This window comes from Glycine soja, chromosome 5, assembly GCF_004193775.1.
Source record: "Glycine soja cultivar W05 chromosome 5, ASM419377v2, whole genome shotgun sequence".
In the NCBI taxonomy this organism is placed as follows: Eukaryota; Viridiplantae; Streptophyta; class Magnoliopsida; order Fabales; family Fabaceae; genus Glycine; species Glycine soja.
The window spans coordinates 39,194,511-39,209,326 of NC_041006.1; the positions used below are offsets into that span (position 1 = coordinate 39,194,511).

Here is a 14,816-nt window from a genome sequence, read left to right on the forward strand (position 1 = left end):
CAATTCAACTAGAACCACTACAAGTTGGTGAGTTGGCTCACCCAATCCCTTTTTTGTTGTTATGAAAGGTGAGATTATTATTATGTTTGACAATATATTTTAGTTAATTTTTAATTTTTTATTAGTTAAAAAATTTATTTGATTATTCGGTAAATAATTTTTTTTAATAACTTCAAACGTTTTTTAAAGTACTACTTGAAGTAGTATTTTTTAAAATACACTAACTTTTTATTTTTTATATTTTCTTTTATTTTTATCTTTAATATATTTATCTAATTTCCTAATTACCTTTTTAAATAAATTATGATTTTATTATTTTTATCATTTTATACTTTTCAATTATTTTAACAACTAATTTGAGTCAACATTTATAATTTAATAAACTAATTTTTTAATTTTCAGCTTTCATCTAATTTTATCAAATATAATCTACAAATATAAGCCATTAAGTCATATTTGAATTATCAAAATAAAAAAATGCATATGACAATTTTAATTGTAAAGATTAAAAGAATTCATATTTAAATGATTGACATTAAGAGATAAATGCATATAATTTTTTTAAGTAATCATGCAATCAATGATTGATTGTTAATCTTAATCATTTATCTATAATTTTGTAAGCATATTATTGATTGTTTTCATTGTTCATAATAAGCAAAATTTATTTTTTGATACGTCCTCATTAAAACACAAAAATATGTGTATAAAACATGAATTATTAAGATTAAAATTATTTAGTGATTACATGAACACTTAAAAAAGTCACATGACTTTCTGATCTAACTTAACCTTTTACAAGTTTATGTTATGGTTAAGATTCTCCATTTAAAGATGAAATTGTAATATAATTAAAAGATGGTATAAAATATTTAGAATATTGCAACTAAATAATTATATGCCTGTATCGTGTTTAAAATTGTTACAAAAAGAATACGTGTTTAAATTGTGTGAATTGCTAAGATGGTCCATATCACATCGACGTAGTGTAGATAATGAATGGACTACTCCCAACAGAACATGTGAGTTTGTGCCCTGGATCGTTACTCTATAGTAATACGCAACGCAGAGACAAGTGAAAGCAAATAGGCACTCTCATTGAAGAGGCAAAATCAAAATCAATCCGAAACAAGACGTGATTAACTTTTCCTAATCCTATAAACCACACACTAATCAATGATGTTAAGCATAGCAAAGCAATATCACGCGAAAGCCGCTGCGGAAGCACGTGACAGCCCAGAGGGTCCAAAACCAAAACTAGGGTTTGTTTGGGACCACGCACTTTTCCCTCCAATGGGGCCTTTTGGTTTTGGTCTTGTATGCATCCACGCGTTTTGATTAGAAGAAGAAAATGTGACCCATTGGCCCCTACCCTAAAACCCGGGTGTGGAACATGGTCACGCTCGTTCTAGTGATTCTAACCTCAACAATTTGTTACTCAAGCTCAATTAGTTCATTTTCAGGGGTAAGAAGGTTTCACTTCATTTGCTTGGGTTTTTTTTGGCTTCCACATTGCCATTTTGTGCCTGACATAACCGACCGACCCCATGTTACTTAATTACAATCTGGACCATCACCTGAAGTACATTATTATTATTACAAAATGCAAACTATATTCTATTAAAGCTTACGTTGAGTACTGTTTCCATGGCGTCCTACTCCTATAGTTCACTATTTGGCATGTACGTGTTGTCATCATAGAACGAACAGTACGGTACAAGTCATCGAGCTATGATGAAGGTTTTAAATTCTAGTCGCTTGTGATTTCATTGTGATATTTGATTTTGTAGGAAATTGTGAGGAAATGTAGATAATGCAACCACTATTATGGTTGTAATGTGTAAAATAAATAAGTAAATTAACATTGCAGTTAGAAATGTACCCGCGCAACTTTTTCTAAAAACTTAGTAGTGTTTATTTTGAGAAAATATTTTTTATTTTCATTTTTAACTACAAAAAGTAAAGATCTTCTTACTCCATCCGCCTCGATTATTATAAGCAATAAAAAAGATATATTTCACATTTATTTAAAAAATTAGTGAATTTCATTTAATTATGTTATTTTTAATTAAAAAATAAATATTTTTTTTCTAAAATATCTTCTATTTGAATTTAATATTGAATATAAAAAAGTTTTTAACCTTATTAAAAAGAAGGATAATTTGGAGAGAATTTCATTAAATAAGTTATAAATAATTGAAATTTTTTTATATTTAAGAATTTTTTTATTGTTTATATTAATAAAATATCTTTCATTGGAATTCGATATTGAATATAATACGGATGTATACTTTAATTAAAATTTTATTTTGACTAAAATATATATAAAAAAATCATAAATGCAAGGAATACCGACTAAATATATCTAAATCATTTTCCCGTCCAGACAGAGGTGGGTATGCAGTGGTGTTTTATGAGAATATACTAGAGGTGCAATTTTAAAAATATCATTGCATGAAACGTTTCTTTTTCTTTTTTGAATTTGGTTCTTTTTTAAGTGATTGTATGATAGTATATATAGTTTCATGAAAATTGCTTAAGTATATTTCTTAATTTATTTATTAATATATTCCTAATCTTTCTTTTCCATCGGTATTATCTCTAATCTTAATGATCAGCGGGAAAATTAGATAAATATTTAGTTTATGTATGGGCAATAAAGGGACAATGCAGCCCCACAATTAGATATTGATCGGGTGATTTTTCAACAGACAACAGTGTTCAACGGCTTATCTGAAAATGATTGAAGCCCCATCAATGTCGGTCATCTATTTTGATTCATTAAATAATGCATGATTTCCTTTCTTGTTTAACTAGATTAGAAATAGGCATGATTAAGAAGAATAATATATATATGAAGATAGAATAGTTAAATATGAGGTGCATGCACAAACTGAAAATGTTACTCTTCCTAGCTAAGTTATATGTTGCTGCTACTCATGGACGCATGTCGACCACTCTATAATGTTATTCTGTTTCTTACCTCTTGACTAATTTGACCCACATTGACTTTAATTAACATCATAATCATTATAATTAAGTGACACCTCTACTATTGCATGCGGAGCTTGGATGAAGGCAACCATTGGAAAACCATACACCCTAAGGTGGCGAGGTATGTGAGATTAGTTTCTCGTAAATTTTAGAAGTAAATAACCAGTGAATGTTAGCCTATGAATAAAATATGTGCTGTGATACTACTTCGTAGCTAATTTTGTACACTAGTACACAAAATAATAAAAATATATATAACATATGTCATTGTATATATTAAATGAAAGAAAGAGATGTTTCATGAATTGCATGTGTAGCATTCATGTCTGTCAGTTTATATGAAAGGAATATTGAAATTCACCCTATCTTGTGAGATAGGGGCCAAATGCTCGATTCAGTCCTTATTGTTTCATAACCATACAATACCCTTAAAAGTCTCGTGCACGTAGTGTATTCCACAAAAGAAGACTGGGGTCCCTCCTCCTCCTCAAAAGAAGGAAAGGGATTATTTTTCTTTTGTGGATCATCTTTGGTTAATTCACATTCACAGTGCCAAGTTTTAAGGGGCACAAAATGCCAACTTAGTAGCATTGAAGGAATGGAACCATTTTTGCTCTTAACTTAGATCCTGTTTTCGAAGCAAAGTCTTGTCACTTTCAAGGAAGACAAAGCGAGAGACATCGATTAGAACCTAAATCGCAACAATATTTTTCCTTGTCGTGAATGGGTGTACCCTCTTATTGGCAAGTACTTGATTTCCATGACTATAAAAAGAGGGCAACTAGGCCATGTCTTGTGCAAGTGCATAGTTACACATAACACATTCATACCAAAGACACTCCAAGAGTTAAGTAAAATAATGGCTATGTCACCAAACAAGCGCTTACTCCTTGTTGCTTTTCTGTTGCTTTGCTTCATCACCATGACAGCTAGTGGTAAGTTTCGTTTTATGTTTACAATTTTATACATTGTTAGAAAATGTTACCAAATTAAGATTAATATTGTGTATATGATATGATATTCAAAGTCCGTTATCATTTATGTGATGCTTCTTTTGGTTAATATCTTACAGCCAGAAGTTTGCGAGAGATTAAGGATGATGCAGTTAAGAAGAGTACTCAAACTAGTTTCTTTAAGCCAAACCATGAAGGGGCAGAAGACAGCAATGATGAGTTGGATACAATGGATTACACACCTGCAAAAAGGAATCCGCCAATCCATAATTGAAGTTCTTTTTCTTTTCTTCTTGTCTTAGAAAAGGAACCGATATTCCACAGTGCTTAACTACTCTGCAGTGGATCTATCTAGGACCTTCATGTATATTGTATAGATATTGTTTGAAGCTAGGAAATCCACACTTAAATTATCGACTTGTGTTAAGAAAACACCAATCTATCTGTTGCCAAATCATATATTCAGAACTCGTGTAAATGGTTTTTGAAGCCATAAGAATATGAGGGGAGCATACTAATAAGAGTTTTCAAAATTCAAAGTGTTAAGCAGGCACCAAAATACTTACTATTATTGTTTTAGATGTGCTAATAAAAAAAAAAAACATAAGCTTAATTTTCATACCCTTATCCCTATGCTAACCTTATATACATTTTTGCTGGAATAATTAATGCAATCACTTTATCGGCGGGGTACATCTTAAGAGACTGAAGTTTATTTAATGTAAAGAAGATAAAAAAGTTGGTGACATCTCAGTTGCTATAGTGAAACTATTCACATATCCATATAACCAAACATGTAAAGAGCTAGCCATGCTGGGGAACAAATTAAATCAGGACAGGAGTTAGAAGTTTGATTATTACATATATGTTCTTGTAGTAATTTCAGCATCTGGGAATATTTGAAGTCAATTTACATATTATAAGTTGTGAAAATGCATGATGGTATATGAAATAATGATATATATATATATATATATGTATATATATATATATGTATATATATATATATATATATATATATATATCTTTATATATATCTTTATATAGATACAAAAGAGTGGCCCTTCAATCTTCAGCCATATCATAAACAACAAATGGGTTACTCAGTAGGACATGAGAAGACAAGAAATTAAATGTCAAAAAGTTCAATAATGTATATGAAGAAGAATAATTTTTTTACTCCATATGGCATCGACACATGTTATTAACAAGTTATCATAGGCTACCATGTTTTCGTGCTACTGTACGGAGTGTTCTTCTCGAATAAAAGGTCTTCAATCAGTCACTTAACCAAAGATACCTGATGTTGCAGCAGATCGAGGAGCAAAAGAACAACCCATTCATGCATTAAGAAATTACCTGCAGGGCAACTAATAGTAATGATAATAAATGGTACGATAAGTAATTAAGAGTAAATATTAATGGGCCTGTCTGGATCCCCAACACGCATGGTCTAATATTTTTTCTCTAATAATAATAAAAAAATAAATTCACATGCAGTTGGAGCTGTCAAAATGATCTGACCTAAATCTCTCATAAGTAGTGTTTTTCGTGGTCTGATTCGAGCCTTTTTTATTATTCATTCTTTCACTTTTTCAATAACAAACTAAAAATATTTTTTTTCATTTTTATTTCTATTAATTCAAATAATATTTTTTTTTTTTACTTTTGTTCCCTTCATTTTCTCTTCTTTCGAGTTTTTATTTTCTTATTTCTTTTATATTTAGTTCTTTGATCAACTAGATAGAGCATAAGAGATGAAATTCTTCTTTATAGGATTAGGACGTCAGGTAGTCACAATTTGACAGACCAATAGGTGGTTATAGTCTATCTTTCAAGAGATTAAATCCCCATATGTGATCCTAAAAGCCACAAAAAGATGTCGGCCCTGTGTATAAAGTTTATTACGAGTTAATTATTGGAAGAAATAATGTAATCGGCTTGAATTGATTGAGTAATGATTATGTTAAGTCTATGTGTAAAAATAAGTTAGGTTTTTCATGGGAGGTTTACAATTTAACTCAAGTCAAAGCTTAAGATAAACTTACCCTCAAAATGAGAGATATAAAGTTTACTTAGTGATTGAGAAAGAAAAACTTAAGAATGAAGAAAAAAATGGGAGGAAGAGATCAAGGCTTAAATCTTTTTTATTGATATTTTAACAAAACTAATAAATTAACATATATTAATTTAAAAAAAACTAACCCTAAATGAGTTAAGTCTAGTTTTTTTTAATGCCAATTTAATGAAAAAAATTGAGTTTTGAGTCATTAAAAAACCTTTCAATTAAGGCTCTATTTAATTAAGTTAATAGCAATAACAATTATAACATAAAATTAAACTTAATTCAATCTCCTGTGACAATGTGAGATCATCAACACACACTTCTCATGCTAAAAACTTAAAATAAATTTTGATATTATGTTAAAATTTAAATTTAAGTTTAACTTAACCCCAAAAGTTAACCTAACAAGAAGTAAAAATTGTTCCCACTAATATATTCTATTTGGATCATATCTTAGGATGTAGGATCTCCAACAATGATAATATGTAGAGTTATAATAATATAATTATTATTGTACTAAATTTATATTGTAACATTTTAAGATTGTATATTTTTGGATTTATTTAAAGGTTTAAGCTTGGTTACATGATTATAAGTTTAGGCCCATTAACATATTTAAGGGTGACTTTATAACCTATATTTAAAAAATTGTACTATTAAATAACCTTTCGGTTCAAGTCAAATTAAAGGCCTATTTTCTATAAGTTGACTAATCTCAAGCCTTAGATTTGAGAAATATAGACCAAACTCACACTTCACGAAATCTAGTTTGACGCAACTTTTCCGTTTCTAATTGGGCCTTGCGTTAGTAAGTTGGCCTACAATAAAAAATGAATAAAAAACCTATTTTTTGTTTAAGTGATTTACCTAATATATAATTTCACATATAACGTGGATAAAATAAAAGATGCTACCATATTTTATTTTATCTTAGAAAAACTACTTTATATTATAGATGCACGAGATATAATTTTTCGCTCAATTTTTTTCACATCTACTAAGTGCATTTGCAGTAACCACACTAGTTAAATTTGAAATTAAAAAATGACACTAATTCCAAAGATTATAAATTATAAGATAGAAAGTCTCTTCAAATTAAATTTGCAAAAGTTGTTTAATTTCTGACTTCCTAATAATAGTTTTGGTCCCACCATATAATGCTACCTATATAAACATATAAATATGCTATGTAGCTTTGCCTTAGCCAACTTGGTTGCTTATAATTTCATTCTCTCAATGAAGGCTGTGTCTATCATAGCGTTTAAATAGCCCTCCAAATCAGGGTTGGTTCATGCTCAATGTTTAAGGGACAAAGTAGGCCTACCTAGTAGATGACCAATGGAGTACTCTTCCCATGTGATCCATGCAAACACTTGTCCGTTGTCTCAATCCTCTCCAAACATGAAAAACATTGTCCATTGTCTTATCTGACAATGATCGTAGTCTCACCAGTGTTGGGTATTCGCCCTCCATTCATTAAATCCTGCCATCCTCCATGTTTAATTAATCAAATCTCCTATTATGTGCAATCTAACTCTAGGAGAATAATACAATCGGAACAAACAAAAAACTGTTGTATGACAAAGTATAGTACAGTACTACACAGTAAATTGAGCCTGGCAACATCTTGAGCACCAAGACAATTGAATGATTGCTACTAGCTAGCTATCGAATAATGCAGATTGAACGTTTTATTTGTTAATTAAGAAGCCCTACAATGAAAATTACATATGGAAAATATGTAGTGCGTTTTCTCATTTTAAAGTCATATTCAAGGGTCACAATGATAATTATATTACATATATGTGAATATGTGTGAGGTTGTTTTCATGTAATGCATATAGAATAATTAATGTGAGCATGATATAGGTGAAAATAACTAATTAGAGTTTGTACTCATGTACTGCCTAGTATGATTAAAGAAGATTATATTATTAAAATTATTTTAACATTATTATTTCTTAAAATACCAGTTAAATTTTATTGATGAAAAATTATGATAATATGTAAATGAAAGAATAATATAATATTATATTTTTATTTTGAAAACAACAACAAAAATTATAGATGATACCAAAAGAAGCACAATTGATCGTAATGGTAACTATAAAATTAAAATTTTAGTTAAAAAAAAGAATTTAATAGTGATGCATAGGTTGATAATGTAAAATAATTTTAATTTGCCAATCAATCACAAATATATTGGTATGATTTTTAATCTATCATTTTCAATAAAACCCCAAGTGCAGACCTAAAGGATATTAGATTACACACTCAAATGATTTGGATAAACAGACTCTAACCCTAAACGAGGAAGCTTATAACAGAACAATTTTATATCATGGTTTATATTTTGTTTTTTGAAAGGGATTTATATTTTGTTTAATAACTAATTATATCACTTCATAAAAACATGAAATAAAAATTAATATCCAAAACAAAGTAAGAACGGATTCGGTTAATTATGCTATATATCATGCAAGTTATACTGTTTTAAAGTTAAGAAATAATTTCTTGAAAAAATTAAACAGTTTTTTTAATAGAAAAAAAATTAAAGAGTTAATAAAAATACCTACTTAAATTTTTTAAAGAGAATTAGGAGGGTTGATAATATTAATTTCAGAAGAAATAATATAAATTTTCTTTTATTATTAAGCATAATCAATATTTTTAAGGAGCGCTATCGATATCCAAAATCTAAGCATGATGAAGTTTCTCTTTTCGAGGAATCTCATTCAAGAATTCAATTCTGATGCCTTATATGTCAAAATATTTTGTAAAAATTGAATATGAACTAATAATTTAATGTATTTTTGTGTGTGCAAAGTGTATTCTGAATAAACTGAAACATTTGTTAAGTTAATCATAAAGAAGAATTAAGACATAAATATTAGTAATATAAAATACTTAGCGGAGTATGGACCATGGCGCATAATTATAATTTATTTTTATTGTCTGTTGTCATCATCATATAAAATTTATTGGATATAGAAAAGGTAGAACAAAAATATTTGCTTCGTTGTGCACAGTATAACTTTACAGAGCTTAAAAGTTTCTTCATATTTAACCAATATTAGACCTTAATTTCTATCAACTAATAGTGTAAAAGATTTTTTACACTCACAATCAATCAGATGATTATAGAATGCATGTGTATGTGAGTATGACGTAGGATGACTCAAGGGAGTTAAAAAGAAGCAAACCCATAAACCTAGTCGACAGGTCTACTAATTGTAAGATAGAATGGTGAATATTAATTCTTCTGTCTCACACTTTAATTTGTGTTATATAGTCTAAATATAATGATTTTAAAACTTGAACGATATATTACTCAAAGTTACTAATTATTTCCACGAGGATTTCTGATAAGCAGAGAGGTTAATGGGTATTAGACAAAAATGTAAATGAAGAAAAAAATTTAGGGATTTTTTTTATATATATATTTGAAGTCCAAAAACAATGTATGTGGTTGGTGGGAGTGTTTATGCGAAGGGACGGATAAGGTTATATATGTAGGAAAATGTTTTGTTAATATCAAAATTCAATTATAAAAAATTGTATATATCTGGTCCTTTATAAGAAAACAAACGAGTAAATTATCCTAATTATAAAAAATATAGACTAATCAACATTTCTAAATATATTAATTATTATTTTTATAGTCTTAATTGTGAAGTTTATTATCTAAAACTTAGACCACAAAACACAAGGAATTTAGGTGACGGCCATAGCATGTGCTTACAAGTAAATACATTAATTGATCATAATATTAATTAAAATTAATTAATTTAATTATTTTTATTTAGTTTATATATATATATATATATATATATATATATATAAAAGTTAAAGTGAGTGTGTTAGATAGTACAGTACTATGTTATTAATACTCCTCTAATATTAAATAGAATGTGATTTTTTTATATTAAATAAGGATTTGACGAAACATACTACCCCAAAGAAAGTCGTTACATTGCTCTATAAAAATTAAACTAGATTTGAGAGTGGATTTATGCATAAAAAATAAATATTTAATCCAAGCACTCTTCATACGTTCGTCCTAAAGTGATTGATTATTTTAAGTTGGAATCAAATGCGTAAAATATTAACATTTTTTAAAAATAATTAGTATACCCCGTTTAAAAGCAAAATAAAGAAAAAAATAGAAAAAAAATGTTTTTAGTGCAACACTCCTAAATTATCCATTTTCAATAAAATCTAGATACTCAAATTGTCACAATATATTCAAATATCTCATCAAATTATATGATTAATAAGGCGCCAAACCTAAACTAATCATTTTTACATAAAATCGATCAATTATAAGAAAATTATTTAAAATAAATTTTGGATAATGAAAGTTGCAACTCCTATATTCCTAATTAAACTACAAGGCTAAGAAAATATCTCACCTAAATTAGCTTTTTTTAGAAGTAAATGTATAAATATAAAGATTGTTTAAAATATCTTTTCCAATTAATTATGTACAAAATAAGACATAAATTTATAATGAAATAAGACTACTTACAATTTATTAGATTTTTTTAGAAAGTATAATTTATTAGATTATTTATTTAAAAAATTATAAGATTAATTAAGGATGTTCAACTACCTCACACTAACATACTTTGTTATCCTAAACTCAACGTCGTCTAACCTTTTTCCACATACAAAACAAACCTTATATTCTATATTTTTTATTTTTTATTTATTTATGTTGCAATACAAAAATAACAATTTGGTGAGGTAATTTCTTAGCTTCTTTTATTTTTTGTAGGAAAAATATGAAATATACGAAATCGAATATAGAAGTTCGAAAAGATCGGCTTCATATTTGGTCTAGCATGACATATGATAAAAAAAAATTGGAAAAAGAGAACATCAACATGAAATTTGAATTATTCAACTCAGTTCTCAATTACAATATAGAGAATAAAATTGCCTAGCTACTATGATACTATTCCCGTTGCATTGTAGCTAGAGATAGAGGGTGCCCATAAGGAGCAGGTTGGAAAGCTTATTTCCTAGCTACTCGCATCATCATGAAGATGTGGATTACAAGTTCGTGAATTGTTGCATTCATCGTAACCTAAGATAGAGGCTGCCCAGCATGTCCGAGGTTGTGGGACTGTCTCCTGCTCGCATAATGGTATAGATGGTTCTTTATGTGGCTGCAAATTGCAAGCTCATGGGGGAGAGTTGGAGATTCCAGCAACTGAGGAGGTGGCATCCACATATTATTCGATGCTTGAATTAGTAAAATTTTGAGGTGGTTTACATATAACTTTAAAAGGAAAGTAATATTGGGTGAGTTTATTTAAATTTTTTAAAAATAATTTTAAAATAAACGTTTTTTTAAGAAAAATATAAATTTATTTCTTAAAATAAGTAAAAAAATTATTCTTTTAAATAAAAACAGTCTAGACAAATATATTAAGAAACAAAGAATTACTTATTTTATTAAAATAAATATTTATTTCAATAAATTTATATAAACTTGGTCCATGATATTGTTGTTTATAAATATACATGCATGTCTTGGAGAGAGTTGGGTCCAAGATAGACTTCTACTTGAGGTATATAGTTTCCTAAGCATAAATTAGGTTTCAGTATAGGAATCGAGGAGCTCTAATATGATTGTGATCTATGTGCAAAATTGATGATCATGGGATGTGTTTGATTCTTTACTTTCAATGTGATGCGACTGCAACAACGGATGAATCCTCTATTATGTTTCTTGAGAAATGACACATCTGATGAGACATTTTTAATCTTTGTGTTGCTTCACTACGAAGCTTAATTAATCCAAAGATCTATGAAAGCAGCCTAAGTTAATTAAGGACTACATTGTGTGCATTAATTTGAACGTAGGTTAATTGTACTCAATTCAAGGGGGGTTAAAGCTCAAAATAATTTCCTCTCAATCCTTTTCATATTTTTCCACAAATTTACAACCGCGCTGTAGCTTCGTTCCATCGGGGACATGAAAATTTGTGGGTCATAAAAGATATATATTATCATACGTATTTCAAAATAAATACAGTACTAATATAAATATAATATCACAAAAACATTGTGCATAACATGATTGTTTTTAGCAATCAGGGACATCGGAACTTCTCTTCCATGACAAGTTGACAACATATATGTTAGTGAAAGATTGAGGCAATACGCATTTAATGTGTTTCAGGTACGTGTCAAAGAAATGTAGTAGTGGAGGCTAGGGTTTCTTTTGTTATATATAAAAGAAAAGGTGATAATATTTAATTATACACCCACAAATACCTTATCATAACACATCCCGTGATTCATATCATGGGTTAGTTTAATAATTTGGATAAGAAAAATGAATTATGCATGTTATTAGGTTGCAGTTAAATAAAATTGGATCGACCCTCAAGTAAAAAAGAAAAAAACACTTGAATGCTAAAAAGATTTTCATTTTCTTTCTTCATCTCTCTCTCTCTCAATAATTTTTCTCACCTCTTTTTTTTTCTAGCTTTCTGATTTTTCTATTTTTTTAATTTTATATAAAAGAATAGATATTTTTTTAATAATTTTTTTTCAAGGATAATGAAACAAGTATTCGAATAAATTTGAGTGTTCACAATTATTTTGTCCGTACACTCAGACACAATTTAATGGGCAAGATCAAGATGACAGACAGTATTTCCTCAATCAAATTTCTGTTAGATGTTGATAATTTGACACGAATCACTGAGGTCGTATTATGATTCTGGTAGTTAATTTAGAGGTGGGTGGCTTTCTCAACTAGCCATTATTGTGTTTGTTAACGCAACTCAAAATTTTAAGGACTCGACCACATACGGAAAGTAGAGGAGCTTGAGAAATCAAAGACTCTGCAGCTAGAGTTTGATATTCTAAAAATACTATTTAAACTATGCGTACATGGAAAATTTTAGTATGCTGCTTGTTGGATCAGTTTCGTTACTAAATATAAAAATTGACGTGTGGTACATATGATACTATATACTATATATAATTATCTCCATCTCTTTCTTATTTTATTTTTATTTTTATCTTTTTCGTGCAAAGCCCCCAAGACCAAAAGGCAGAACTTTTTACTATCTCATGTTATTATTCAATGTCAAAGCTTCAATGCATTAGGTTAATTAGTCTCGAAACTCGACAGTCGAAACTATCTTATCAATTGTTCTATTCTATTTCTTTTTATTGTGGGTGAGTCTAAATATATGTACAGAAGAATGTCATGAATTTCATGAGAAATATCAAGAGTTAATTGACATATTAGGAATTAAACAGCATATTAAGGATCCCTTCATTTGTAAAGAAAAAAATAAAATAAGATAAAACCTACGTTTTTATATTCTTTTTAATTCATTTTCATATTATTTTTTTCATTCTACTGACATATATGGAAGTGGATCAGTTAGGAAGCAATATTAATATAGTGTACAGGTCCTACAGGAAGCAGTTGACAAAATATTATAAAGAAAACTGGTATGGCCCAAATACACGTATATTATTGTAGAGGTTGACATTTATGAATGTCATGGATTTCTACTTTTTTTCTTTCAAGACTTTCCCCAAAAACACATACCCATCTTTTCAATCTAGACAGCAGCAGACAATGATGGTGACCCTCATAGACCATTTCTCTAATGTACAAACTACCACCATGATCCATACTAAATTATAATCTTCTTGGCAACTTCCTACAACTACATGCAAGCTAAATCTACATGTCTATATAAGGGTCACAAAAGTTGTATATTGTGTACATATTCAGATCATAAAAAATCTTGTCATAGAGGACAATTAATCTAATTATTTAAGATGGTTGTGCTAAACAAACGCATTCTACTTGTGGCTTTCTTCTTCCTTTGCTTCATCTCTATCCATGCTAGAGGTATATATTAATTCTTGTATTTTGTCATATAGATCACATATCATCATAGTCACATATTTGATTTGAGATCTCTCTCATGTTATTCCACTTTTTAATTTTTCTTATATAAAATTAATTTGTTTTATGTTATCATTATTTGTACGTGCAGCACGAGTACTGAAAGAAAAAAGCAATATGGTGGATAGCACTAGTAGTGATGCTAGTACAGCTCATCATAGTGAAACGCATGATCACGTATTTAAGCCAAAAGAAGGTAAATATAATGCAAACGAAGTGTTCTCAATGGATTACACTCCAGCCAGAAGGAAGCCGCCGATCCACAATTTGAATTGATGGATAAATTTTGTGCCACAATTTATTTTATATACTTAGGAATTTGTTCCATATATTATTCAATGTCTTGCAATTTTATAGCCTTGTAATTTTCTAGGATACACGGTAAGAAAATCACTCAATGTCTTTCCTACACAAAAGAATTGGGTAAGGATAGCATATTAAAGGTACCAAGAGACAAATTAAAATATGCATGTGTACAGTACTCTGCGAGATCTCTATTGAAATTTCAGAATAGTGATACTTATATAAACTTATATTTACACACGTACATATACTCCATTGCAACCTATTGCATAACATCCTAGTCATAAAGGAACTTTTAAAATTATTCAAATTGTGTCTATATATCTCACCAAATTAAACCAGATATCTTCTCTTAACATTTTATTTATTATGAATTTTTATCTCAAAAAAATGTGATTCCTTTTATAACAATTTAAAATTTAATTAATTCATTTTTCTTATAATTTTTATATTAGTTTATTGTTTAATATATTATATTGTATTAAAATTATATTTAACTTTTCTCAATTCTACATTTCTACTATGAGTAAACTAATGAACTAGGAATCAATAT

General features: G+C 28.6%; 2 protein-coding genes across 2 annotated transcripts; both read left to right on the top strand.

Moving 5' to 3' along the window:
* The first annotated feature begins 3,718 nt into the window (after positions 1-3,718).
* LOC114411557 lies at positions 3,719-4,506 on the top strand. The gene is made up of 2 exons (XM_028375204.1): positions 3,719-3,929; positions 4,067-4,506. The coding sequence occupies exons 1-2, from the start codon at positions 3,755-3,757 to the stop codon at positions 4,219-4,221; spliced, it is 330 nt and encodes a 109-aa protein (XP_028231005.1). The 5' UTR covers positions 3,719-3,754; the 3' UTR covers positions 4,222-4,506.
* A 9,253-nt stretch (positions 4,507-13,759) lies between these two features.
* LOC114411558 lies at positions 13,760-14,509 on the top strand. Its single transcript, XM_028375205.1, has 2 exons — positions 13,760-13,903; positions 14,052-14,509. The coding sequence occupies exons 1-2, from the start codon at positions 13,831-13,833 to the stop codon at positions 14,234-14,236; spliced, it is 258 nt and encodes an 85-aa protein (XP_028231006.1). The 5' UTR covers positions 13,760-13,830; the 3' UTR covers positions 14,237-14,509.
* Positions 14,510-14,816: the final 307 nt, after the last annotated feature.